At 38.0% G+C, this 27,462-nt stretch overlaps 1 protein-coding gene across 2 annotated transcripts in view; it reads left to right on the top strand.

Moving 5' to 3' along the window:
* Positions 1-12,695, top strand: part of LOC128864401 (CD63 antigen) — a 36,968-nt gene extending 24,273 nt beyond the window's left edge. The window contains exons 1-5 of one of the 2 annotated variants that reach the window (XM_054104037.1): positions 724-745; positions 811-910; positions 11,726-12,094; positions 12,194-12,424; positions 12,502-12,695. In XM_054104037.1, coding sequence (XP_053960012.1) covers positions 842-910; positions 11,726-12,094; positions 12,194-12,424; positions 12,502-12,579 — 747 coding nt within the window. In that variant the 5' untranslated portion in view covers positions 724-745; positions 811-841 and the 3' untranslated portion in view covers positions 12,580-12,695. Of the gene's footprint in view, positions 1-723; positions 746-810; positions 911-11,725; positions 12,095-12,193; positions 12,425-12,501 lie in introns of those variants that run through there. The other variant, XM_054104036.1, reaches the window with a different exon arrangement.
* The last annotated feature ends 14,767 nt before the right edge of the window (positions 12,696-27,462 follow it).

Raw genomic sequence — 27,462 nt, 5'->3', positions numbered from 1 at the left:
ATTAGGCTAATCGAGGCAATTGCTGATTTACAACCCTTTGTGCACGTCGCAGGAACCCTCTTTTGTCAAAGTTAAATTTATTTCACAATTGTGCACACATTTTGTTTTTCTAAACATAGCATTTACAAAGTTTCCTGCTGCATTCAGACTAAATTGCAAGTTTTACAACATTCAATTTTATGACCTCTTGCTGCTATCTAATCAAGTGGTAACTGATAATCTCTGTACTGATAATCATTGACCATTTGGAGACCACTCGCAACCGTGGCAATAAACTGCTGAATAATACCATAGATAGTAATAACAATAAAAAATATAACTACGAGTAGTTTAGGCTATTTTATTTTCCCCACCCTGGCCCACAAATAGAGAGGGAGAGAGAAAGAGCGAGAGGGCTAGGGATACAGGTATGGCGCGAGAGAGGATAATGCGTGGTGTGCACCTGTGCATAGTTTCGGTTATCGATTACAGATACAGCTTATGCACACACACAGGTACTTACATATACATTGACATTCAATTACGATAAGCCTATAGAGAATAAATGTTGTTTGCTTTGTTTCAAGTTCATAAAAAAAACAAAAATTGTGGATAAGCAAAAGAAAATAATTCTTGCTTAAACGAAATATGCCAAACAAGAGTTTTGTTAGTATTTAACAATAACAGGTACGGTTCGAACAGACGAAAAATAGCATACGCGTCAGCACGAGAGTGATTAGTGATAAAAAAATATATATATTTATATGTATGTCATGTGTGTATAATATTATTTGGTTTTTAACTTGTGGATTTCCTACCTTTATTTTGCAGTAAACCCAAAGTTGCAGAGTAAACTACAAAAATGTCACTATTGACGGGTAGTGCGAATACAATCAAATATGTGCTCTTCTTATTCAATTTCGTATTTCTGGTAAGTTCAAAAGAAAAAAAATTTAAGTGGAAAATTGAAATTGGCATATACCAAAAGTCTGAGACTTGTGCCCTGACAAATGCGTATATGCTACTGATTGAAATATTTTCGGCTCTTATCACACGTCGAAAAGTTCATTGCATGTACAGCTTGCGTAAAAAATAAAGCACCATCATAAACTTTTGACTACTTTTCTTCTTTTTTTTCTTTTTGAATTTTCATTGTTTTTTTTTTATAAAAGTATAGCTTATTGTCTAACAAAACCCATATATGTAAATATAAATAAGAGACCTTTTCAAAAATTAAAAAAACTCGACCAATTTCATCATCGTGCGCAAGAAACAAGAAAAAAAAACTAATTCCACTTACTCGAAATTCAATGAGCAATAAAACTGTTTACTGAAACTTTTTTTAAAGATTTCTATCAAAAAGTTTGAAATTTTAATGGCAATTTTTGAAATTTGTTATTTATTATTATCACAGGTCGAAAAGTTCATTGCATGTACAGCCCGCGAAAAAAATAAAGCACCACCACCTTTTGACTACTTTCCTTCTTTCTTTTTTAATGTTTATTATATTTTTTATAAAAGTATAGCTTATTGTCTAACAAAACCCATATATGTAAATATGAATTTGAGACTTTTACAAAATTAGAAAAACTCGACAAATTTCATCATCGTGTGCAAGAAACAAACAAAACCAAAAAACAAATTGCACTTACTCGAAATTCAATGAGTAATAAAACTGCTTACTGAAATTTTTTTTTTAAGATTTCTGTCGCGAAATTTGAAATTTTGATGGCTATTTTTGAAATTTGTTATTTATTATTATTTTTCATTTATTTTGTTTTTGTTTTATAATTTCTTATTTATTTTTATTTTCAATTTATCGAGGTAACGCTGTTCTTAGGAATTAAGAGCTTAAAATTTGTTTACAAAATTATACACCGAGATTGTGTCAAAAAAGCGTTCAAGCATATGTGTACTAAAATAAAAAAATGTGGCAACCCTATTCCAAATTATTTTTTAAAACAACATTTTTTAATAAACTACAATTCACAATCATGTATTGCTCCTTCTTTAAAAGGAATTTGTGGCAACCCTATTATGTAATCTTTTCTAAGGTTTATTTTTTTTTTTTTTGAAATTTTTATATACACAATTCTTTTATTGCATAAATTATTTCCGAAATCTTACTTAAATTAAAAATTGCAAGTTATTTCAATTTTATTGTAAATTGGCTTCAAAGTTATTTCTAACTTCCCTTCACTTTATATTCGTACTATTCCACTCTCGTGTACATACGTCTTTTTTCAATATCTTTTTTTTTTTAATTAAAAATATGGGGAATCCTTTTAAACACATTTTTTTATACTTTTCATAACTTCAAAAAAAAGAATAGTAAAACCTTTCTGGCAACGCTATATGTATTAAATTATTGTCAAACTACATTTTTCGTTTGAATTACTTTTATCTGTCTTATTTTCCTAAATTTTTTATCTGTGCAATTGCTGCTCTTATGTTAACATATATGTGGCAACTCTGTTATGCAATATTTTCTCATTATGTTTTCATTCGTATTTTATAGCTGTTTGGCTCCAAAATGGTCTCTGCGGGGCTTCGGCCAGCCACTGTAACCTAACCTAATCTATATCTGTTTTTAATATTACGAAAATGTTTTCGGAAATATTGTTTTTAATCAAAAAAACTAAGAAATGTCTCACTCTAACTATAAAATATTTTCAATTTATTTTCGACTTTCTTTCAATTTACATTCGTTTATTCGTGTATTCTTTTAATGTGAATAACTTTTTTTTTTTCATTAAAATATTTCGTTTCGAAACGAGTCATATATATTTTTCATATGAAAAAATGGAAGCCCATAATCGATTTTTTATATTAATTATTTTTTCACTTTTTTGTTTTTAATCTGCATTAATTTTTCTTTCTTATTATCACATTTTCTTGCACTTTTTGTCTAAATAATTGCTACAAAATACATTAAAAATATGTGGCAACCTTATTATGTTTAAAGCTGAAAATAGTTTTTTTGTTTAAATTTTCCGCGTGGAGCATTTTGCAAATATTTCTCCAAAAATCATTTGTTTTGAAAATATTTGTAATAAAAAATATGTGGCAACGCTATTTTGAGTTATTTTACCAGTAAGGTTTTAAATAAATTTCGTGTTTGCCCATTTTATTTTGAGTTTTTTACTTTTTTAAAGTACTACATCGTTTTTATAAATAAATTTGTGGCAACCCTGTTATGCATTCTTCTTAGACAATAAATCTGTTTAAGGATTTTCCAAACAGAGATGCTATTTCAATATTCAAAGAAAAATGATATTTTTTAATATAAATGATCGGATGTTTATTTCATTATAAAAGGAAGGTATGCCGTTAATGGTGGAAAATAACATCAGGCAAATGACCACCAAGACCACGCTTACAGGACAATATCCTTTTCATGAAATTTTCCATAACCGAATTGCAAAGCGGCTGCCCTATGCCCTCGATAGCCTCACGAATTTCATCTTTGAGGTCTTGAATCGACACTGGGCTGTTGGCGTGGACCTTCTCTTTCATGTGGCCCCAAAGAAAAAAGTCTCAACGTGTTAAATCACAAGATTTCGGTGGCCAATTATGATCACCTCTTCGAGAAATAACACAGTCCGGAAACTTTTCCCGTAAAAAATCAATGGTTTCGTTGCTTGTGTGGCACGTAGCGCCATCTTGTTGAAAATAAACGTTATCCAGTTCAATACCATCCAATTCTGGCCACAAAAAATCGTTAATCTTCTCTCGATAACACCTGTTATTGGAAAACCTTTTATTATTTTCCTTATTATGCTTTTATACATCTTAAGGCTTAAAGCTTATTTATTATTTAAGCACAAAATTACATAAAATTATACATTAAAAATGTTTATGATAGCAAAGTTTATTGACTGAAAGCATCTTGTAAAAATCTATTTTAAATGATTCGGTTTTTAATTTTTTAAAGACGCGTTCTTTTACACACTTCTGTTTAACTTTCTCCCACTTTTTGTTTTTGTTATTATTTTTTATTACAAAAATATTTGGCAACCCAGCTCTAAATTTTTATCTAAGTAATTTAGCAAAGATCCAGCGGCTACGCTGGTTGGGTCATGTCGTCCGAAAGGATACAAACGCATCGGCTCTGAAATATTTGATGCGGTACCAGCTGGTTGTAGTAGAGTAAGAGAAAGGCCTCCTTTGCGTTGGAAAGATCAGGTGGAGAAGGACTTGGCTTCACTTGGTGTGTCCAACTGGCGCCGGTTATCACGAGAAAGAAACGACTGACGCGCTTTGTTAAAATCGGCCATAATATCGTAAGCGGTTAGAAGAAGAATTTATTTTTTAAAATTTCTTACATTATCATTTTGCCATTAATGTGAAATTTATCATGGTATAAGCGAAAAATGTATTCGAACTAAAAAATGCAATCAAATACTTTATAATAATGAATAAAATGGCTATTGAATATGATCTTTATGGCATATCCATCTTCCGTGAATGTATTTTTCATCTGTTTTAGTAGGTATATTTTATTAAAAAATAATATATGTGGCATTTCTGACATGAAATTCTACGAACTTTTTTTCAATTTTTTGTATATACCTTTTGGTCGTATTGTCTGAGCTATTAAATATTAAAAACAAAAAATAAAAATAGAATTATCCCTCTCAAATAGTGCTTTTCTGAATGGATCATGAAAAGTGAAACACAGTACAGCGAATTACGATATAAGTAGGGTGAATTTTAATAATATTTACTGGTAAATGACTGGTAAATAACAATTCTGTCTGATGTCAGTTCGATAAAGTAACTTTTAGATGCTAAAATAGTTACCCAAACAATCGTTAAATCCAGTTCAGTATAAGTAAAGGAGTCATTCGACTCTAACGCTCGAAAAAAGCTTTTACCTTTGGCAATTTATTTTGAGTGTATGGGAAAATGGTTAGAATTTCTTCGCATAGAATAAATTTATGAATGTGTATATTAGAAATACATAAGTAAATAAAAACTCAAAACTTGTCAACATATGGTGTAGACTTTCTTTTGGCGTTGACTGTATATACATATATACATCCATTTAAGACTGGATATTGTTTTTTAACACCCCAAACAACTATTTAAGCCAAAAAAAGCCCTCTTCCCAAATCCGATGGTGTTACTTCTCCATTATATTCAGAAACAAACAATTAGGTAGGTAGGTAGGTAGGTAAGATGGCAAGAGTACCCCAGGTACAATACAAGTAGCACTTACGTGCCGTTTTGATACCATAATGTGGACCACTACCTGTGATAGGATTTAGAGAGGAGATAAAACCGTCTACAGCCATCCAGTGCTGTTGATGTAGCGGAGGAGAGAAAAGGGATCTAGTCTGGAGAATTTCTTCAAGGCATCCCCAAAGAGTACGCTGAGGAATCTCAAGCGCCTAGCCGTCAGAGCCTGATATTTGCAGAGAAAGTGTTCAACAGTCTCTTTCTCTGCAGGATCCCCACAGCTTCTGCAATGGGGATTGTACGGAATTCCAAGCTTCTCCGCATGAGCGTCGATCACCCAGTGAGCCGTGATCACCGCAATGAGTTTGGAAATTTAATGGCGGGGGGTTCCCATCACCTTAAGAGTTCTGTTTATATCGTATTGAGGCCACAGTGCTTTTGAAATGGCACACGATAAGACAGACCTCCATCTGTCTTACGCTTTCTTTAGAAAGAACAATTAGACAAATATTTTTTTTTTTCAAATATTACTCATACGCCCAGACCACCCTTGAATATCATATATTATCAAAACTGCTACTTCAAACCCTATTATAACTATTTCATAGTTTGCTGACTCACTTAAAAGAATTATAAATTTCTTTCAAAGAAATTCTATTTATAGGTCGTTTTTTTATGTCGTTTTTTTAGGTGTAAAGTCCACGAACTATTCATAAAGAATTTGCATTGATATTGCACTTTTAGAAATACATCCCCTACGTAATCAGTAATACTACCTTTCAAAAGCAATTGCAATTCCCTACAGCTAACCACTCGATACAAGAACAAAATATGTATTCACTGATAGCTTATCGCAAAAATAAAATGAAATTAATCGCTGTTATTAATACTTACCAATGGCTGGAAAGAAATGTTATTTATCTGTAATTATTTGTTTGACACTATGTCAAATTTTTACTTGTATACAAATATGTTACAGCAAATTTCAGTAGGAAGTTTTTCGAAATTATTATTTTTATTACAGGCTCCACCACTTGAAGTGTAACCAATTAAAAAGGCCATAAATTTCGTTTGGAAAATTACTTCTATTCAATTCAGAAATAAAAAAGTTTGAAAATAATACAAAATTAAGCAACAATTTACTTTTGCTTGATATGACCACCTTTTGCCTTGACTATGGCCTTGAGACGGTTCAGAGACGAATCGCACGCTGCCCGAATGTTACTTGCAGGTATTTTGGGCCACTCGCGGGCAATGGATTTTTTTAGCGCCTAGAGACTAGTGAATCTTTTAGTTCGGACCTTGCTCTCCAAAATGGCCCAAAGAGAATAATCCACCGGATTCTCGCCTGGGAAATTTAAGGGCCATTGTATGGACGTCATGAAGTTCGGAACGTTGTTTCTTAGCCATTCTTGGTTCACTCGAGGTTTGTGAGACGGTGCGGAGTCGTGTTACAATGTCCATAGTCAGCCACCAAAATGTTTGTCTGCCTTCAAAGCAACCTCCAGAATACTTTCCCGATAATATTTTGCAATTACCTTGATGGCAGGCTCGATGAAAACGATTGGAGAGCGCCCATCTGCGGTTGCAGCGGGCCAAACCTTTACCTGTGGCGGGTGCTGCCTCCTGGTGGCCAATCGATGACTCAAATTCTCGTATGAACGTTCGGTCAAATAAACCCTATCGTTTTGGTAGTTTACGAAATGCTCAATTTGAAACATTTTCTCGTCAGAAAACACAATGTTCGGCCAAGCGAAGCAACTCCTTCGCCCTCTCAAGTCTGACTGTCTGACTTTTTGCTGCTTTTGTGTGAGATAATACGCCTTTTGGATCTTGTAAGGCTTGACTTTGAGATCATTTTTCAGTATGCGGCGGATGCTACAGTCAGATATTTTCAGTTCTTTCGCCATTTGATTGGCACTTCGTCGGGAACTTCACTCAAGTCGCTTCTTCACTTTTTGAACCATTTCACGTGACTTCGCAGTCTTTTGATGACCTCCTCGATGACGCGTCGCAATGCTACCAGTATCATTGCAACATTGCTGAAGTTAACGGTCTGATCTTGGCCATACCTCTACTTATATGTTCGATGTACTCAACCTAGGCAAGCGAGTACCTACCTTAGCAAACTCGTCAACTTCATCTTTTCCCCTATTCCCTTGTGCCCTAGTACCGAGTAAATTGTGGCTTGTCTCTTCTGGCAAAGCTCGTATCTTACATATCTTAAGATAGCAGCGAATATTCATTCAGAGAAGCAGGATGCCTATTTTGAGTAAAACAGGTTGGCCAAATATGCTCCCAAGTAACTTTCTATAGCGCCCAAACTGATGAGCATGGCGACTTGAAATCATGTATGAAATAAGTATACAGTCAGCGTCAAAAAAAAGTTTACACCACATATTGACAAGTTTTGACTATTTATTTATTTTATTTTCAATTTAGATAATTTTTTTATAAAACTATAGTTTATACTACAACAAAAACCATATAACGCAAAGTTGCAAGCTTTGTACAAAATTTATAAAAAATCAAAAAATTTAAAAAAAATTTAATCAGAGTTTCTGGAAAAATTTCATTTATGCAGCTTTATAGTCCATTAAATTTTAATACATTAATATGCAAGTCTCAAGTGGCTCAAAAATTATGTTGGTTGTTGGCAATTTTTTCTGCTGACAAATGAATGCAGGAAAAATAAATGCCAGTAATATACATAGTTTCTCAATAAATCAGTATCGTTATTGCCTTTGAAGTTAAACGCATCACAATCCCAAATAAAATTCACTATCTGATCTGCACTTCACCCATGTACGTATGTAAACAGGAGTGTAATATATATTTTTTCCCTTACGTCAATCAAGCCCTTTTGGAAGTATCAAAGTAAAATATGCTTTATATTATACAGGGTTAGTGTAGCTGCAAAAAAGATAAGTGTAGCTGAAGAAAAGGTGGGCAATAGTTTTTTATAAATACCTGCAGCAGGTATTTGGCTTGCGAGACGAAGAACAGCCCGGTCGAAAATGCGCGCGAAGAATCGCTACACCTATCAAGGTGTGCTTGTTCATGAGGAACGTTTTTATACGCTTCGATACGTAAATTTGGCAATTTTGTAATTTCCATATTTTATTATTGGATTTGTAGATGTTATGCAAACAATGAGCGAGCGCGCGCCTACGAATGGAGTAGCATAAAAGTATTTTATTTGAAATTAACAAAAGAAAAGAGCAAACTTTAATGCAACAAATTTATTAAGTATACTAAATATTCGATTATTTATATTCTACGAGTATATATATTTTTGTTGACTGTGGAGATGAAGAAGAGCAAGAAACAGTTGAGCACTTCCATACAATTGGTGCGTACATCCATTTTCGGGTGTTTGGCCGAGCTCCTCCTCCAATTTGTGGCATACGTCTTGATGCTGTTCCACCAATGGAGGGACCTACAGTTTCAAGCCGACTCCGAAACGCATATATTTTGTATGAGAAGCTTTTTCATGGCAGTAATACTTTCACCGAGATTCGAACCTACGTTCTCTCTGAACTCCGAATGGTAATCACGCATCAAACCATTCGGCTACGATGGCCGCCCTCCTTTACCATCAGAGCAGGTTTTCTAGAAAATGGGACCAATCCTGTCAAAAGTGTCACAAACTAGTTCCACGAAGAAAACTAAATCAGGCTCCCGTCTCGCACAGTGGTATCACAATAGACCTGTATGGTCTAAGTGAGTCGTTCGTCCAGATCGACTACCTCCACAACCTAACCTAACCTGACTGCTTCTGACTTTCTTTCATAAATGGCTTGACGGTTTTGGGTTTCGATTCGCACTTTAAAGGTTTGCACCGTTTCTCTTTTCTCTGACTTAAGCGCAAAGGTTATATTATTTAATGGACTATGCGGCATGTCTAACCATTTTGTTGGGTTCAAAGACAGCATCGAATTCCCCACACAAAAAGTTGGATATCATGGCTTTGTTATCGTACAGGCATTTTGGGTAACATTTTGGGACCATTAGACCAATGATGCCACCACTTCGAAATGCACAACGAACTATCACTCTCTGCAAATGACGTGCCGGAATTTCGTTTAGCCGTCGAGATAAAAGTGCTCTTCAGTACTCCCAACACTCAAACCACTTTGAAATCCGCTAACGCTTTCAGTGTCAAAATAAGATTTGATTCAAATAATATTTGGAATATTCTATAGAACGATATCAGACTCCAGCAAATGTTCAGTTGCACTTTTAGATTACAAACAGTAGAAAATATGACAAAATGATTTTTACTTATATATTCCTTACTCTCAGTTTTGAAGGCAGAACTAGACGAGGAACTAACTCTGGAAGCACAGTCTATATGGCAAGCCTCGACCTTGCACAGGAATACCAGAATAATGCTACGAACTTGCAACACAAGAAAAACCAACCTGTTTTGATCACTCCCAAGGAAGGAATATAAGATATTAGTCGGAGTACTGACGGGTCATTGCCTCACTCCATATCACGCAGCTAAAATGGGATTGGTCCCTAACGACATGTGTAATGACTTATGCGAAGAAGAAAGGGGTACGTTTGAACACCTCCTTTGTCATTGTTCTGCTATAAGCAGACGTCGTTACAACTGCCTGGGATCGGTATACTTTTTAACTCTAAAAGATATTAAATAGTAAAGCTCGCCAACGCATACCTATACCACAAACTGTGTTTAATACGAGTCCAACAACATTGGCAACACTGCGGAGCCTTTTCGTCTATGAAAGATCTATTCAGATCAGATCATCCATATACCTATACTAACCTTAAGTTACATATTAGACTGAGGAATATGTATAAGTTGCGTTTATACCGAAGACTTTGAATTAAACAAAAACAATAATTATATAAATAAGTTAATGAATTATATATTCGCCGTTGCTGTTTACAATCTCTTCCCACCTCTCGACCAATTTGTTGATGCAGTTCCGCCAAAAATCGCCTGCTCTGGCGTGGAAGAAGTTGTTGAGCCAGCGGACCTCTTGGTTATCAAAGAAAACGCCCTCCGTATGGTTTGACAGGGAGCGGAAAAGATGGTAATCGGTGCAATACAGCGGATGCTGAAGGACCTCCCATTCGAGCACTTGTGCTACATGGGGTCTGGCGTTGTCATGAAGGAATATGGTTTGACCATGCCCATCTGGTCTTTTCAGTGGAATAGCTTCATTCACGCGGTATAGTTCGCCCATTTAGAGTTCCTTGTTGACCGTGGCATTCTTTTCGAGCATTTCCCAGTGCACCATACCTTCCCAATCCCGCCCGACACAAATATCATGATCTTCTTTGGATGAAGATCCAACTTGACTCTCGGCTTTGGCTTATCTCCTGGAGCCACCTATTTCTTTCTATGCTTCATATTGATGTATAGGCACCATTTCTCATCTCCCGTGACGATTCGGTCGCGTGTTGCTCGATGGCGGGCGAGATGCTGAGAAGCAATTTCAAGGCGACTTTCTTTGTTTTTTACGTTGAGCTCGTGAGGCACCCAAGCTTCCAATTTTTCGGTAAATCCCATTGAATAAAGGTGATTGAAAATCGCTTTATGATCGCAGTTCATTTCTTTCGCCAATTCACGACTTGTTTGTCGACCGTTCTTCTTCAAAAGTGATTTAAGACATTCTTCAATTCAATTCAGAAGGCCTTCCGCTGCGGGACGTGTCATCGACGTCAAAGTCGCCATTTTTGAAGTTTGCAAACTATTTCCGTGCGGTAGACTCGCCTATGACACTTTTTCCATACACGTCGCAAATATCCCGGGCTGCGATGGTCCGGTCTAGAACGCTGCAGAACTACAAAATGCTTTGTGACAAGCCCGAACAGAAAACTGTCAAACTTTCTACTAAAACTAAGAAGGAAAGACATTCGGTTGATGGTCGGTAGCATTACAGGACACAACCCATGGGATCAGCATATGACCAAAATTGGAATCATTGAGGACCCAATGTGCCTGTCGTGCTTGGAGGAGACAGATAGCACTGAGCACTTTCTCTGTGAGTGTCCTGCCTTTGCTAGAGCACGGCTACGAGTTTTGGGTTCCGATGTCGTGAGAATGAGTAATATTCGTTCTCTAAAACTGGAGGATATTTACAGATTTGCCAAAGAATCTGGAAACTTCTCACAGGACTAACTATCTCTATCTCTGTCCCTATTCTTTCCTATCTCTTTCTCCTTCCCTCCTTGACTATCTAACCTATTTCCAAAGCTCTAAATACAATTGGCTTTTTAACTTGAGTGTTTTAGGAGCCACCAAATCTCTTGGTGTTCCTTGGCTCGACCTTTTCAAATTTCAATTTCAATTTCAACATAGTTTTGTAGAGCAGAAAGAGTTTTATCGAATGAATACTTACGCTTTGCCAAACAGCCAACAAATCGTTTTAAAAAAAAGAGACTATTAAAACGCTATTAACTTATTTCCCAGCCCAATACATTGAAGAAACATTTTTTTTTTTTTAATAATATATATATTTTTGTTTAGTCTTTTGACAATAATTTGAAATTTTCTTAAATTTTCTTTATCATTCTTTCTTCTTTTCAGATTACTGGCATTATATTGATCGCTGTCGGTGTAGGCGTGGCCGCTGTATTCAATGACTATGACTCAGTGCTTTCCGCTCGATTCTTCTCAGTTCCCAGCTTCCTTATCGTAATCGGCGTCTTCGTCATTCTCATCTCGATCTTCGGCTGTTGGGGTGCACTCAAGGAGAACTACACGCTAGTTCTTATATTCTCCGGCTTGTTGGGATTAATTTTCATTCTCGAATTAGCTGCCGGTATTTGTGGTTATGTATTGCGCTCAGATGCTGAAAGTCTGATTGAAGGCAGTTTGGAAGGCTCACTGAAGTTGTACAACAAATCTGATCCCACAAATGCATATACAATCACATGGGATTATGTGCAACGGAATGTAAGTATGATTTGAGTAATTTTTTTAGAATTTGATTTAAATTCCAAACATGCAAATAAATGTAAATAACATACATATCTATGCGCAACTTCAAATTAGTATGACTGCTGCGGTGTAACTAACTTCACGAATTGGAATGTCACATTTGGCAATGAGTTGCCTCTGTCTTGTTGTAATATTCCCAATGGTGTGGTCGGCGCATTCAATTGTACAAACAGCAATGAGAATACATATCGTCATTCAGACGGTTGTTTGAGCAAATTCTCCAATTTCATAGAGGCACATGCAGTGAGCTTGGGCGCGTGCGGTATTATCCTCGCCATCATTCAGGTTCGTTGCCGAATGGAAACTTTGCAAATATTTTCAAATAAATTATTTTGTAATGCTATTTTTCTCTTATTTTCCAGTTCTTCGGTGTACTCTTTGCCTGTTACATTGCACGTGAGATAAGAATTCGTAATGGCATAACGGGTATTTTTGGATAAACCGGTCACCGGTAGAAACACTTAACAGCGCGTGCAAGCATGTCACGTCTTTCATAATCTAATTTTGTTTATAAATTTATCACTTAATATATGTAGCTTATATATTTATGTAAACTGACATCTTTTCCTATTTTGATTGTTATTAAAAAAAAAACAGAAACAACAGAAAAGTAAATTGGAGGCGAGATGAATGTTTGGAAGTGGTGGTGGAACCATGGCGCCATAAGTGGTCTTGGGTTATTTAAAACGTTAGAGAATACATTTATAATACATGAATTGAATTTTAATATTCTAAAAAAACTTGTACGAGGTGTGTTCAAAAAATAAGGTGAATTTTCTCAATTTTCTCAAAAAATATTTATTTATTTATCAATTTTTATTTTATCTGCTTCAAACTAGGACTATGAATAAGTTCGTGCGGTTTTTTTTCGAAATTTGAAACTTTATTGACGTAAAATGGTTACAAATTTAATATTCAAAATATTGTCCATCGCTTACTACTACTTTTTCCCATCTTTCTGGCAATTCACGGATTCCCTTTGTGAAAAATTCGGTCGGTTTTGCCGCAATCCACGAATCGATCCATTTTTTGACTTCATCGTAATTACGGAAGTGCTGGTCAGCCAGGCCATGTTGCATCGATCGGAAGAGATAGTAATCGGATGGCGCAAGGTCTGGACTATACGGCGGGTGGGGTAGGACATCCCATTTGAGCGTTTCTAAGTATGTTTTGACCACTTATGCAACATGTGGCCGAGCATTGTCATGTTGCAAAATAACTTTGTCGTGTCTATCGGCGTATTGCGGCCGTTTTTCTCGCAGTGCTCGGTTCAAACGCATCAATTGTCGTCGGTAGACATCCCCCGTAATCGTTTCATTCGGTTTCAGTAGCTCATAATACACAACACCCAGCTGGTCCCACCAGATACACAGCATAACCTTCAGGCCATGAATATTCTGCGCCGACGTCGATGTTGAAGCATGGCCAGGGTATCCATACGTTGCCCGACGTTTTGGATTGTCGTAATGGACCCACTTTTCATCGCCAGTCACAATTCGATGCAAAAAACCCTTTCTTTTGTGCCGTTGAAGCAGTTGTTCGCATGCCATAAAACGGCGTTCAACGTCTCTTGGCTTCAATTCATACGGCACCCAATGGCCTACCTTTCGGATCATTCCCATGGCTTTTAAACGTTTGGAAATGGTTGATTGATCAACTCCCAAAGTTTTTGCAACCTCTTCTTGCGTTTGAGCCGGATCTTGATCGAGCAATTCCTCCAATTCGGTATCCATGAACTTTGGCGGCGCACCCTCGCGTTCTTCGTCTTCCAAGCCAAAATCACCACTTTTAAAGCGTGCAAACCACTTCTGGCACGTTCGCTCAGATAGAGCATGCTCACCATAAACTTCCACCAAGATACGATGACTTTCGGCTGCTTTTTTCTTCATATTAAAATAATGAAGAAGAATTCCCCGCAAAAACACATTATTTGGCACGAAATTCGACATTTTCAAGTGTGGTAAAAATATTGTTGTTTACGCTTCAAATAAAAAACTTATACTGACGTTTGTGCCTTACGACAGTAGCTCTCCAATGAATGTTTGGAAATGTGGATCGATGGAATAATAATCAAGTTACGCCATCTGTTGTAAAACCGCACTAACTTATTCATTAGTCTCCCTCAGATATAATACACTTGTGCCAGCATTTTTTCCAATCCTCGAAGCAGTTCTGATATGCACTTTTTGGTACAGGGTTTGATTGAAAAGTAATGAGCCTTATTTTTTTTAAGCAGTTTTATTAAACCTTTTGGCTTATACAACTAATATTGCTCAGAATAGAACCCTTGCGCGTCAATACACCGCTGGTAGCGGTGCTTCCACTGCAGGAAACATTTCTTAAACTCATCCCCCGAAATCGCGTTCAATTCGGCCTGTCACAGTTTTTTGGATCGCCTCGATGGAGTCGAAACGCCCCCCCTTCAGCTTTCTTTTCAGGCGCGAGAACAAGAAGAAGTCCGGAGGGGACAGGTCTGGGCTGCAGGGAGGGTGGGGAAGCACCGGAAACCCCATCTTGGCCAATGCAGAGATGCAGAGGAAGGCGGTGTGCGCCGGCGCATTGTCGTGATGAAGGGTCCAATTGTTGACGAGGTCGGGCCGAATCCAGATGACGCGGTTTTTCCGCTAGAGTCGAAAAAGATGATCGCTGTTCGTCTTCGACGTCCTCCCGGCCTTCTTTGAACAACTTGTGCCATCGTTTTACCTGGGCACTGGACAGAGATTGATCCCCGTAAGCCTCCTTGAAAAGCCCAATGGTTTCGGTACACGTTTTGTTTAGCTTTCCGCAAAATTTGATCGAGTAACGTTGCTCCAACGATCGCTGCATTTTCGCCACTGCAAAATCCTAACACACTTTTAAAACAGCTTTCACGCGCGGAGCGATGTTGACTGCACCGCTGTTGCCAGCGAATTGGGAAGGGGAAGGTCCAATGATCAATTTGCCCCACCAGCCGATTCGATTGATCGCTTGGAGAAGGGTCATTCCTTTTCAATCAAACCCTGTATATCCCTGAGCTTTCTCAGCGATTCGGTTTTTATCTCCTGAAAATGCGTCCTTTCATAGGTCTCTTCAATATTGGGAGCAGGCAAAAGTTTCAGGGGACCAAACCTGGTGAACACGGTGGATGTGTGGCATGTTAACAGTGTTGTTTCTAGCCAAATATCTCTCATAAGTAAAGATGAGTGAGCAGGTGCAATATCATGATGCGAAAGCCATGCATTTTTTCCACAATTCCGGGCGTTCTTTTCGTATTGCTTCACGCAAACGGTGTATAACTTCAAGGAAATACTTATGGTAAGAACTCCTGATGCACTACGCCATGGTAATCGAAGAAAACAGTGAGCAAAACCTTGACATTTGATCGAAGTTGACGTGCTTGTTTAGGTCTTGGCTCCCCAGTACACTTCCATTGGGACGATTCGACTTTGGTTTCGATGTCATAACCATAAACCCATATTTTGTCACCAAATATGACCCTTTTAAGCAACTCTGGATCATCGTTGACGTCATTCAACAATTCCTCAGCGATGCTCATGCGACGTCAGTTTTGCTCGAAATTCAGCAATTTTGAAACGAGCTTACGCTGCCAAACGCTGCACGCCCGAAATTTCCGAAAAGATTGCCAGCCGATATGCCGAAATCCTCCGCAACTTCTCTAATAGTGATTCGACAATTCTGCATAATAATTTCCTTCACTTTCTCAACATTTTCATCAGTGGTTGATGTGCTGGGGCGTCGAGAGCGTTGTAATTCCCATCCTCTCGTAATTCTTCTCCACTGTACCACTTCTAAACATTTTTTTCACTCAGAGTACTCTCACCGTATGCTACGGTCAACATTTCAAGTATTTTTGAGCATTTAATTCCATTTTGTACACAAAATTTGATGCAACTTTTATGATCCACTTTTTTCGATAGCAGAAAAATGCCGAACACGCAAAACACTTGTCTTTAAAAAAAAGTGCGTTTAGCGTAGTGCACATAACACAAGTGAAACTTTCAAGGCAGACAAAGAAAGAGAGAGAGACCCGAGAGAGAATGAGAGAGAGAGAGAGAGAGGGAGAAATAATACAATATATATCTAAATGAATTCACAACATTTGCTGAGAATACAAATTGACAAAATTTACAAAAAACGGTGAAGGGTCGACCGGTGTAGGTTAACGTCGGACACAAAGCGTGGCAACAACGCGCACTACTCCGCACAAGCACTAGCCGGCAAACGGAAATAGGAGGCAAAAAGTAGGCACCAAAAAAAAGCCAAAAAAATTGGGACCAAAAAACGTCCCAAACAGTAGGCACCAAGGAAATATAACGCCAAAAAGTAGGCACCAAAAATATATTTCCCACAAGTACCAACAAAAAAGCGCCCAAAAGTAAGCAGTGTTATTTCTTACTAGAAGTTAGCAACAACAAGGAAAAACTCAGGAAAAATGCCTAAAACGTTGCATGTCCTTGAAATTTTACTTTCCATTCTCGCTCGTCCATCGACGCCTAAGAAGTTTCACTTCAAAAATAATAATCGAGCGGAAGGTGGTACGCACCCCGCGAAATTTGAAAATTCCGCTTAATTTTTGAACACACCTCGCATAATGGCTGAAACATAAGTAAACCTAAAATTTTAATCCTCCGTTGGACACTCTTTTTAAAACCTTCCGCTAGGCATCCGGATTTAACCAAGAAGTTAAACTAAGTGAGGTTATACTGGCTGGCCGAAGCCATGCCGAAACTATTTCGGTCTATAGCGATACCAGATTAGAGTCTCTTTTTTAGCGAAAATATTCATATTTTAAGATGCGCGTGCTGTTCCTGAATTTTAGGTTTCGCTCAAGCTACTGTTCAGAGATAAATTCTAGTTCACCAAAACAGAGAGCGCGCAGTTATCATAGTCTAGTTTTCGATAGAACCGGAAAGGGACATAAAAGAGCTTCGGGGTTTTTCACTTGTGCGCGGCTCATTATATTTCCTGCCAGCATGGTTAAGATTTAGATTCAGCTTGTAAGCATGAGCTGCAGCTAGGCAGTGCCCTATTAGTACACCAACTAGACTTCTACTGTTCCTTCTATAGGACGGTATAACCAATTTAGTATACCTGTCATCTTACGCGTGTTTACACACGATCTTGGCAACTTTGCAGTTGGTTAGACTAAACCGTCTGCCTTTCGTCTCCCTAAACATGTGCCCCTCTAGTTCTGTTTGAATTGTGCATAGGGGTTTAAGTACCTGACTTATTTGATCCCCTGCAAGTCTTGCGCCTTCTTTAGCTGTTCCATCCACTGTATCATTTCCATTTATGCCTTTATGCCCCGGAACCCAATGCACACAAAACCTGCGATTATGAGCGAGCTTGTTAATTGCTACCCTGCATTCATGGGCATTTTTGGATACTACACAGTATGATTTTATCGCTTCTTTACAGTAAATATCTCAGCCTGAAACACAGTACAATAGTTAGGGAGTTTAAATGACTTTTTGAAGCTTAGTTCCGCACAATATATGCCAGCGCTAACCCCCTCTTCCATTTTTGATCCATCAGTAAAGGCATTGATGCTGTTACTTCTCGGAACTAAGCCTTTGTGCCATCCATCGTCTGCGATAACGGTATTTTCCAAAACTCGTAACTGTAAGCATATACGCTGAACTGGCCATCACATTCCCAGTAATAGAGCTATGTACGAAGGCACTAGAGGTAAACTAATCGGTTGTTTGTAGTCTCACAGCTGAGTTTGCAGCCCGATTTTCTGCATAGACATCATTGTTAGGTGTTAGGTTGACGACAGCCTCCCGTAATGCATAGCGCGGAGAGTCGTTGAATATGGTAAGTTTCAGATATGTTTTCTTATATGTGGTAAAAGGCGATAAGTAATATAAAGGGTTTTCCAATAACAGGTGTTATTTTGGAATGGATTGCACTATCGAGAGATGATTAACGATTTTTTATGGCCGGAATTGGATGGTATTGATCTAGACAACTATCATTTTCAATAAGACGGCGCTACGTGCCACACAAGCAACGAAAGCATTGATCTTTTACGGGAAAAATTTACGCATCGTGTTATCTCTCGAAGAGGTGATCACAATTGGCCACCGAGATCTTGTGGTTTAACACCTTGTGACTTGTTTTTGGGTCCACGTGAAAAAGAAGGTCTACGCCAACAGCCCAAGGTCGATCCAAGACTTCAAAGATGGAGTTCTTGAGGCTATCGAGTACATAGGGCAGCCACTTTACAATTCGGTTATGGAAAATTTCATGAAGAGGCTATTGTCCTGTAAGGTTTGTCGTGGTGGTCATTTGCCTGATGTTATTTTCCATTATTAACGGCATACCTTCCTCTTTATAATGAAATAAACATCCGATCATTTATATTAAAAAATAGTATTTTTCTTTGAATATAAAAATAATACCTCTTATTGGAAAACCCTCTATGTAGATCTAACGAATGCAGTGTAACACCAGTACATAAGAGCGTGTGAGAGACCCAATGTGCTCCCAAGCATCCTTTTACATGCATATAGAGCATTCGTTGCCTTCTTCACCTTCAGCTCAACATTGGATTTCCTCGTCAATGTATTGTCCAGTATTACTCCTAGGTATTTGGTGCAAGACTGATTGGCCATGAAGTTGATAGGCTTAGAAATAATTATACGAGACGAAATTTGTTGATGACTTTATCGAACACATTGGTTCTTGTAAACATCGGAAATCGCATGAATAGTCCAGCCGGTATTTCTTAATTCACTACTCGTCGGCTTTAAGATAAATTTTCAACAAACTAATTACTATTCCTTGGAATATTGAAGTTAACCAACCAAGCAGAGCACCAACCAACCATCGAACCAGATGAACTCTCAGGAAGAGAAATTGTCTACAAGGAAGCGAAAAGCTTCGTCGAAGAACTCCTTTTTATTGTATTGTATGCAAGAATTCAATATGCCAACAGCACTCAAAAATCTCTTTGTTTGCCTTTCACCGAATCCATAAATAAATATCATTTTATACCATAAATTCATTGTAATCAACTTTTTTTTTGAACTTTCAACTTTTTGTGAAAACTTTTTTTTTTCTTCAATCTTCTTCGAAATAAGTCAAAATAAAGAATAAAACAAAAAACTATTTTTTTTCACTAACCAAAATATTTTCTGCGATTATTTTTGCTGCTGTTGGTAGCTCAATGCATGCCAAAACCAATGAAGAACGCAATAAATTAAAAAATATACCTGCGATACTTAATAATGAATAATAAATGTGGCGCATCTGTCACATATTCCCATAAGAATACATAGAGGTCTGGGCAGACCTGGGTGCCCAAATGAGCATGTAACTTTTTAGCTATAGGGTGTAAAATTTGCTTTTTGAATCGGCTATAAAAAAAAATAATCAATATTTTTTCAAACTTTTTTTTTTATTTTGAAGATTGAACATTGTCATTTATGAATGAAAAATAATATCGTTCAACTGACTGCCACGACTGCCACGACTTTACAGTAGGCCATTCGATCAACCCAATTTTAAGCACATTTTCGATTGTTTGGGCTCCAATTTCATGAATGGAAACTTCGATTTCGTGTTTTAAGGGGGGAGCCTGGTTTATGAGGTCTAAAAATTGCATCTCTTTGCGATTTTTTTTTTTAAGGAAAAAATTAATTTAGCACTGCAAAGTTTTTTCTATCTTTTAATGAACATTTAAAAAGTATAAAAAATTTTTGTACTGGTTAAAATAAGTTGAAAAAAATGTTTTACATAGAAATTAGTACAGCGCTGCAACGCTGGAGTTTCCAACTGGCGTACAAGATACAACTCGTAACTATTATCTAAAGCAAAAAATTCAAATGGATTTCTAATTATCATGATTTTTTATTCTAGATGAACTAAGAAAACTGAGAGAAATTCCAAATTTCAACTTTTTGGAGGTTTTAAAAAAAAAATGCCTTTCTATAAAAAAAAATTCACTTAAACTTGGTATAAAAAGCTTGAAAATTTTTTTTTATCTATTTTGTTAGTTCAAATAGAAGAGAATTTAATACTGAAGGGAACACGCTATGATTCATTTCAAATTCAATGCAAGAAGTGTGAAAATACATGTAAAAGAATTGATAAAAATTGTGTAATATGTTAAAAGAAAAAAATTGTAAGCAAAATTTTAAACTTAGGTGTTGTTCAAAAATCAAAAACTTGTGCGCTTGGGAAACAAATCATATCAACAACGCTTGCAACAACTTTTTTTTTTGGTGGCTGAATTAGAGTTCAAAATGCCTACGCACCCTTACCGGTACTACTAACCGCTTTACTTCGGGATTGCTCACAACGACATCTATGAAATGGACCAGTTTTATTCTCTCACGTCTGGGTCCACAATGCTTATAGCCAGTTTCATGCTCGTATATTTGGGGGGCATCTCTTTGTTGTACTGAGTCGAAGTCTATCTTTTTTCTCTGCAAACGCCTTCAACGTATTTTTTAACCTAGTTCCAGTTAACCTCGCTTTTAAACATCATTCATCTTCTCGATCACATTGGTCTTCGTGATATCGCCAATCTACTCCCTCAGAGCAGCTCTTTCCACGAGCCATCTGTCGCAACTAAAGAATGTGTGTTCGGCATCACCAATACAAGTGTTTACTATGTATTGCAATATATCGGATGTTTTTTTAGTTGGAATCATGTGGCAACCCCGGATAATTTTTTTTAAATCTGTTTAAAAACCGTTAATTTCATGTCGCAATATGTATGTCTTAATATACATGTGAAACTTTTGACAAATGGTTAAGTTTTTAATTAAAAAAAAAAATAGGTGGCAACACCAGTCGAAAATATTTCTTATTAAAGCCTATCATCTGATATCCATTTTTAGTATTCAAATGAAGTGTATATTAAATTACTACTTTTTCAACATGAAATCATGTGGCAACACCGGATGATTTTTTTTACACCTGTTAAAACACCTTTAATTTGATAGTTACATATGTATGTATTTTTTATGTGCAATTTTTGACAAGTTGTCAGTGTTTTAAATTTAACTTCCGAAAAAATAGGTGGCAACACCAGTCGAAAATATTTTTTACTAAATCTGATTTAAACTCCTTTCATCTGATATCCATTTTTAGTAATCAAATGAAGTGCATATTAAATTACTACTTTTTCAACATGAAATCATGTGGCAACACCGGATGATTTTTTTTAAACTTGTTCAAACACTTTTAATAAATATTTACATATGTATGTATTTTTTATGTGCAATTTTTGACAAGTTGTTAAGTTTTTAATTTTAACTTCCAAAAAAATAGGTGGCAACACCAGTTAAAATTTTTTTTATTTAAACCTTTTTAAACATCATTAATTTGATATTCATGTGCAATTTTTGACAAGTTGTTAATTTTTTAATTTTAACTTTCAAAAAAATAAGTGGCAACACCAGTTACAATTTTTTTTATTTAAACCTTTTTATACACCGTAATTTGATATTCATGTGCAATTTTTGACAAGTTTTTAATTTTTCAATACAATTCAGGTGGCAACGCTATTGAAAAATTTATTTTGGAATAGATTTTTCTGAAAAAATATTTTCCTTCATATCCATCTGCAATAACTATGTACATATAATTTTTAATAAATTAGGTTACGCTGTTCCATCTACGATCCATTGGCTCTTCTAGTGTGTCAAAAATGTTAAAATTTGGACAGCAGTTTTGGTGCGCTGCTCTTCCAAACATATCTTCTATGTAGCATTTTTGATGCAACGAATGTGAAGATTTTCAATCAATTCGGCATATTTTTGTGACTGTATATGTAGAACACTCGATTATATGAACATTAGCGGCTTATATATGTATTTTTTTTAATTAGCAAAGACAATTTCAATCCCTTTATAATTGCCAACTAAAATTACTACCTGTAAGCGCTCATGATGCAATTTAAAAAATAACTTAAGTTTATAAATATTTATGTGAAATAATTGAATATTCAAGCAGGCGCATCTGTTAGTTGCTTACAGAATATAAAACCATATACAGGTTAGGCGTTAAAAACTGGCGCAAATTACAAAACGGCAAAAGCTTCAGGTGAGTATTTAATAGCGTATATAAGTACATTCTCACATGCATACATATGTATGTATGATACATACAAATGTACCTAAGTAGTTAAGTGAAAATATGTTGTACATGCATATTTCGATTTGTACAGGGAGAAATATGGCATTGTATATCCACATTTGATTTATCTACTTTTATAGCAAATACTTGCGTACATACCTACATTGAGCCACAAAAGTATTCATACCAATGAAAAAAATGCATTGCGAGAAAGTAGTTTTATACTTCATGTAGTTCCATAATAAATGAGCATAAGGCCATGCCACTCATAATTCTTACCAAGTCGCTAATTATTGCTATTATTTAGTTGTCACCCGGCACAGCCAAGAGTTCCTGTAGGTGAGTACAGTGAGCGAAATTTGCCTAGCCGATATCAAAGAACGACTGAGAAAAAATAACTTTTTATGTGCCCACTCTTAAAATTGTTATTTTTATAAAAAATGGTAATAAATAAACCTAATTGTATCAAAGTAATAAAATGTGCATCATCTGTTCATAAACGGGGCAGAATTTGATTGGCCGTAATCTTATTTTACTACTGTACAAATTTTAGACCGAAATTTGAAATATTGACGAAATTATAGCACATACATGAGAGCGGCTCGTACTTGCGCGCGCTATAAATAATCAATTGCTAAAACTTTAAACGCATTTTTCGCAAAACAACGTTTTTCCGGATGGCCGTCGTGAAAACAAATTTTCTATCTAACGGATTGAGCTGAAATTAAGATATGTTTTCTACACATCAATACTTCTGGCGGGTAGTAGATTTAATTTATTTCGTCCCTAACTTTCCATTTTTTAGTCCGATTTCCACTTTAAAAAAAGGCAATTTTCTTACGAAGTCCGCCATTTTGTTATTTTTTGTCAAAATCATTTGATCTTACTACCCGCCAGAACGACAAGCACACTGATTAATAAGCAATTTGTTTTTTCTGTTTCAGATGACCACAAGTGACGAAATCACGCCGGCCAGCCACTGTATATCTTTTTTTTTGCCGCTTGCTGCAATGTACAAAAATAGTATCAAAACATTAAAAAAAAAAAAAATTGTTTTTTGTACACCTTCTGATACCTTTAATAACATATCAGAAAATCAAACCGATTGAATTTTATTTTCCCTTCCAAAAAATGTCCCAAACATGGCCACAAAAAACGTGTAAGTTACCAGACTACTACCTTAATTTACTACTTTTCATGAGATTATTTTCAGGGGTGAATTAATAATAGCAAGAAATAAGTTTTTAACTGAAATTTAATTGAAAAGGGTCAAATTAAAATTTTGAAAGAAAATGGTGTGTCAAATAGAGAAATTAGCCGTAAAATAAATCGATTGAAAAAGGTTGCGAAATTTTTTCTAAGCTAGGTGAGAAATATGACATTTCTCCCAAAGAAAGTAGGTAGGTAGGTAGGTAAGATGGCAAGAGTACCCCAGGTACGCTACAAGTAGCACTTACGTGCCGTTTTGATACCATAGAGTGGGCCACTACCTGTGAAAGGATTAAGGGAGGAGATAAGACCGTCTACAGCCATCCAGTGCTGTTGATGTAGCGGAGGAGAGAAAAGGGATCTAGCCTGGAGAATTTCATCAAGTCATCCCCAAAGGGGACGCTGAGGAATCTCAGGCGCCTAGCCGCCAAAGCCGGACATCTACAGAGAAAGTGTTCCACAGTCTCTTTCTCTGTAGGATCCCCACAGCTTCTGCAGTGGGGGTTGTACGGAATTCCAAGCTTCTCCGCGTGAGTGCCGATCACCCAGTGGCCAGTGATCACCGCGATGAGTTTGGAAATTGAATGGCGGGGGGTTCCCATCACCTTAAGAGTTCTGTTTATGTCGTATTGAGGCCATAATGCTTTTGAAATGGCACACGATGAGACAGACCTCCATCTGTCTTGCGCTTTTCTTAGAAAGAAGTTGTGTAGTTTCCCTTTAACGACGGCCAAGGGGATACCGATGTCTGAGAAGAGGGCAGCTGGACTCGGTTCTGCCGCCCCCTTCCTGGCAAGCTCATCGGCAATTTCATTTCCCTCTATATTCCTGTGCCCAGGAACCCAGATGAGGGAGATGTTTCCTGCCCGTTCGAGGCGTTTAAGTTCCACCTTACAGGAGTTTACGAGAAGAAAGCTGCAATGCGGCGACGACAGTGCCTTGATTGCAGCTTGGCTATCGGAAAAAATATTTATGTCTCCCTCCCAACAGAGATCCCGAAGCATTTTGCATGCCTGCAGGATCGCGAAGACCTCTGCTTGAAAGACGCTGCTTGTCTCCGGCAGTTTATAGGAGACCGAGATGTTGGCTGATTTGGAGTAGACCCCCGCTCCCACTCCAGACTCCATTTTGGATCCGTCAGTGAAAACAGAGGCCTCTATATCCGCAACAACTCTCCCCTCTTTCCAATCTTGCCTGCTCGGAAAGATAGCCCTAGCACAACCCTCAAAGCACAGTTTGCGGATGGAGAGGTCGGTGCGAATATCAGAGAAGGAAGGGGAGATCTGCTTCAAGATGCTGCTATGCCCAACAGGGAGTTGTCTCCAAAGGCCAAACTCCCTCAGTCTGATAGCACTCTGAGCAGCAATGGATTTAACCTGCAGATCCACAGGAATTAAGTGGAGTATAACGTTGAGCGCAGCGGTGGGACATATTCTGCAGGCACCAGTGATGCCCACACATGCAGTTCTTTGCACTCTCTCTAATTTAGTGAAGTTGTAGCCCTTCTGAAGAGCTAACCACCAAACTAGGCAACCGTATGTCAAAATTGGCAGAACCACTAAGTTGTACATCCAGAGTACGACACGTGGCTTGAGGCCCCATTTTTTGCCGAACATAGATTTACAGGCATAGAAGGCTATATTAGCCTTCTTAACTCGATTTTCTATGTGCAGCTTCCAGTGGAGCTTAGGGTCAAGTATTACACCAAGATACTTGACTTCCGATGAAAGAGTAAGACACTGGTTGTTAAGTCTAGGAAGCTTAAACGGTGGGGGCTTGTATTTTCTGGTGAATAGCATCAACTCCGTTTTGTCAGAGTTGACTCTGAGACCGCTACTGGCGGCCCACCTGCTGAGTGTAGCCAGTGCACCTTCCAAAATTTCAGCCATTACTGATGGGAAGGGACCTGAGACCATCAGGACCAAGTCATCGGCATATGCTACCACCTTTACTCCCCCCCTGTTTAAACGAATTAAGGCTTCATCTACAGCTACTAGCCAAAGGAGGGGCGAGAGGACGCCGCCCTGCGGTGTGCCCCTATATACGAATCTGGTGATTCTAGCCCCTCCTGCCACCGCATTTATTTCCCTACCACCAAGTAGGGACGAGATCCATCGGTAGATAGGTGTTTCTACCCCTAGCCTGTTTGGAGCCGTGACAATTGACTCTGCCGTAATGTTATTAAAGGCGCCCTCTATGTCTATAAAGGCCGCCAAAGTGAATTGTTTCCCCTCCAGAGATTTCTCTACAGTCCCTACTACCTCATGTAAGGCTGACTCGGTAGATTTCCCTTTTCGGTAGGCGTGCTGGGCTGGAGAAAGTCTGGTTTCACAGTGCTCTCGGATGTGACAGTCGATCACTCTTTCAAGCACCTTGAGAATAAAGGAGGTAAGACTTATAGGTCTAAAGTCCTTGGCCAGGACGTGGCCCCTCCTTCCTGCCTTAGGAATGAAGACCACTTTGGTTTTCTTCCAGCTAGCAGGAACGTGGTTCAGCGAGATACACGCCGAGAAGATCTTTTGAAGAACGGGCACCACCACGGTCTTAGTCTTCTGAAGCATTACTGGCATGATACCATCGATGCCTGGAGATTTGAAAGGGGAAAAACTCTCGATTGCCCAGTTTATCCTGTTGACGGACAAGACCGGTGTCAGGGACATCACAGGTAACCCCTCCTGCCGGTTCGGGTCTTCGTTACAGACCGGATCAATAGAGTTTTCCGGGAAATGGGCATCAATAAGGATGTTTAAGGATTCGCCTGCAGATTTAGCCCACTCCCCGTTCTCTCTTTTGACAAGAGTTTTACAGGAGTGGTCCTTGGATAGGATCCTGCTGAGTCTGGCCGAGTCTTTTACGGATTCGATGGATTCGCAGTACTCTTTCCAAGAGTTGCGCTTCGCATCTCTAATGGCTTTCTTATAAACTTTCAAAATTTCCCGGTAATCTTGAAAGTTCCTTATTTGATAACATTTGTTGAAGACTCTCGTAACCTTCTCTTTCAAGTCGGTCAGCGTTTTGCTCCACCAGGGAGGAAAGTCTTTTTGCTAAAGGATACTGGGCAGGCCACTTTGAAGGCAGTCTGATAAGACCCTTCTAAGTGTCTAACTTGCGAGTCCAGTTGTTCCTTAGTGGTAGTCAAGAACTTACTCCTATTCAGCTTCTTGCAGAAAACCCTGTGGAAAAGAGACCAGTCTGTTCGTTTAGGGTTTCTGCGGGGTAGCAAGGTCTCCCGAATGAAATCGATTTCGTAGAGGATCAACCTGTGGTCCGAAAACGAGTTCCTCTGGGAGACCGTCCAATTTTCAACCCTAACAGCAGATGAGTTTGTAGAAGAGAGATATCAAGAACTTCCTCCCAACCATTTGATGTTTCCGATGCCGGGAAGACAAAAGTTGGGGTGTTGCCCTTGTTACAGATAAGTAGATTACGGCTTAGTATAAAATCAAACAGAAACTCACCCCGTTCATTGATCTCGCTACTGCCCCAAATGGTGTGTCTGGCATTCGCATCGCATCCGATCAGGATGTTCTCCTTCTTGGGCTGGAGAGTATCCACTAGATGCTGCAACTCCTCAGGAGGCGCCGATCTGTCGTGGGCCATGTAGGCAGATACCAAGCAGAAGCAACTACCACTGGATGGTTCCACCCTGACCGCAGTCACATCCGGTGAACTGAAATTAGATAGCAAAAAGGCATTAATTGTGTTCCTTACTAGGATACAGGCCCTTGGCTTACCATCAGTATGGACATAAAAGAGGTCATAGGATCTGTCTCTCAGTCCCATGATTTTGTGCTGCCAGATCCAAGACTCCTGTATCAGGCAGACATCGATGTCCTCCTCCCGGAGGGTGACTCTTAGGTTGTCTGTGGCTAGTTTGGAATGACGAAGGTTAATTTGTCATACTTTTAACAAACTGTTCAAAAGTGTTACTTACCTTTATGACTGCTCCCCCAGTTCAGAATCTGCGTCCGTCCCAGACAGCCGCAGATCGTCGAGCAGCTTCTTGGTGTCATCCCCCAATTTCT

This window comes from Anastrepha ludens, chromosome 5, assembly GCF_028408465.1.
Source record: "Anastrepha ludens isolate Willacy chromosome 5, idAnaLude1.1, whole genome shotgun sequence".
NCBI lineage: Eukaryota > Metazoa > Arthropoda > Insecta > Diptera > Tephritidae > Anastrepha > Anastrepha ludens.
The sequence above is the reverse complement of the archived record's forward strand: the minus strand, read 5'-3'. Positions and strand labels throughout refer to the sequence as shown.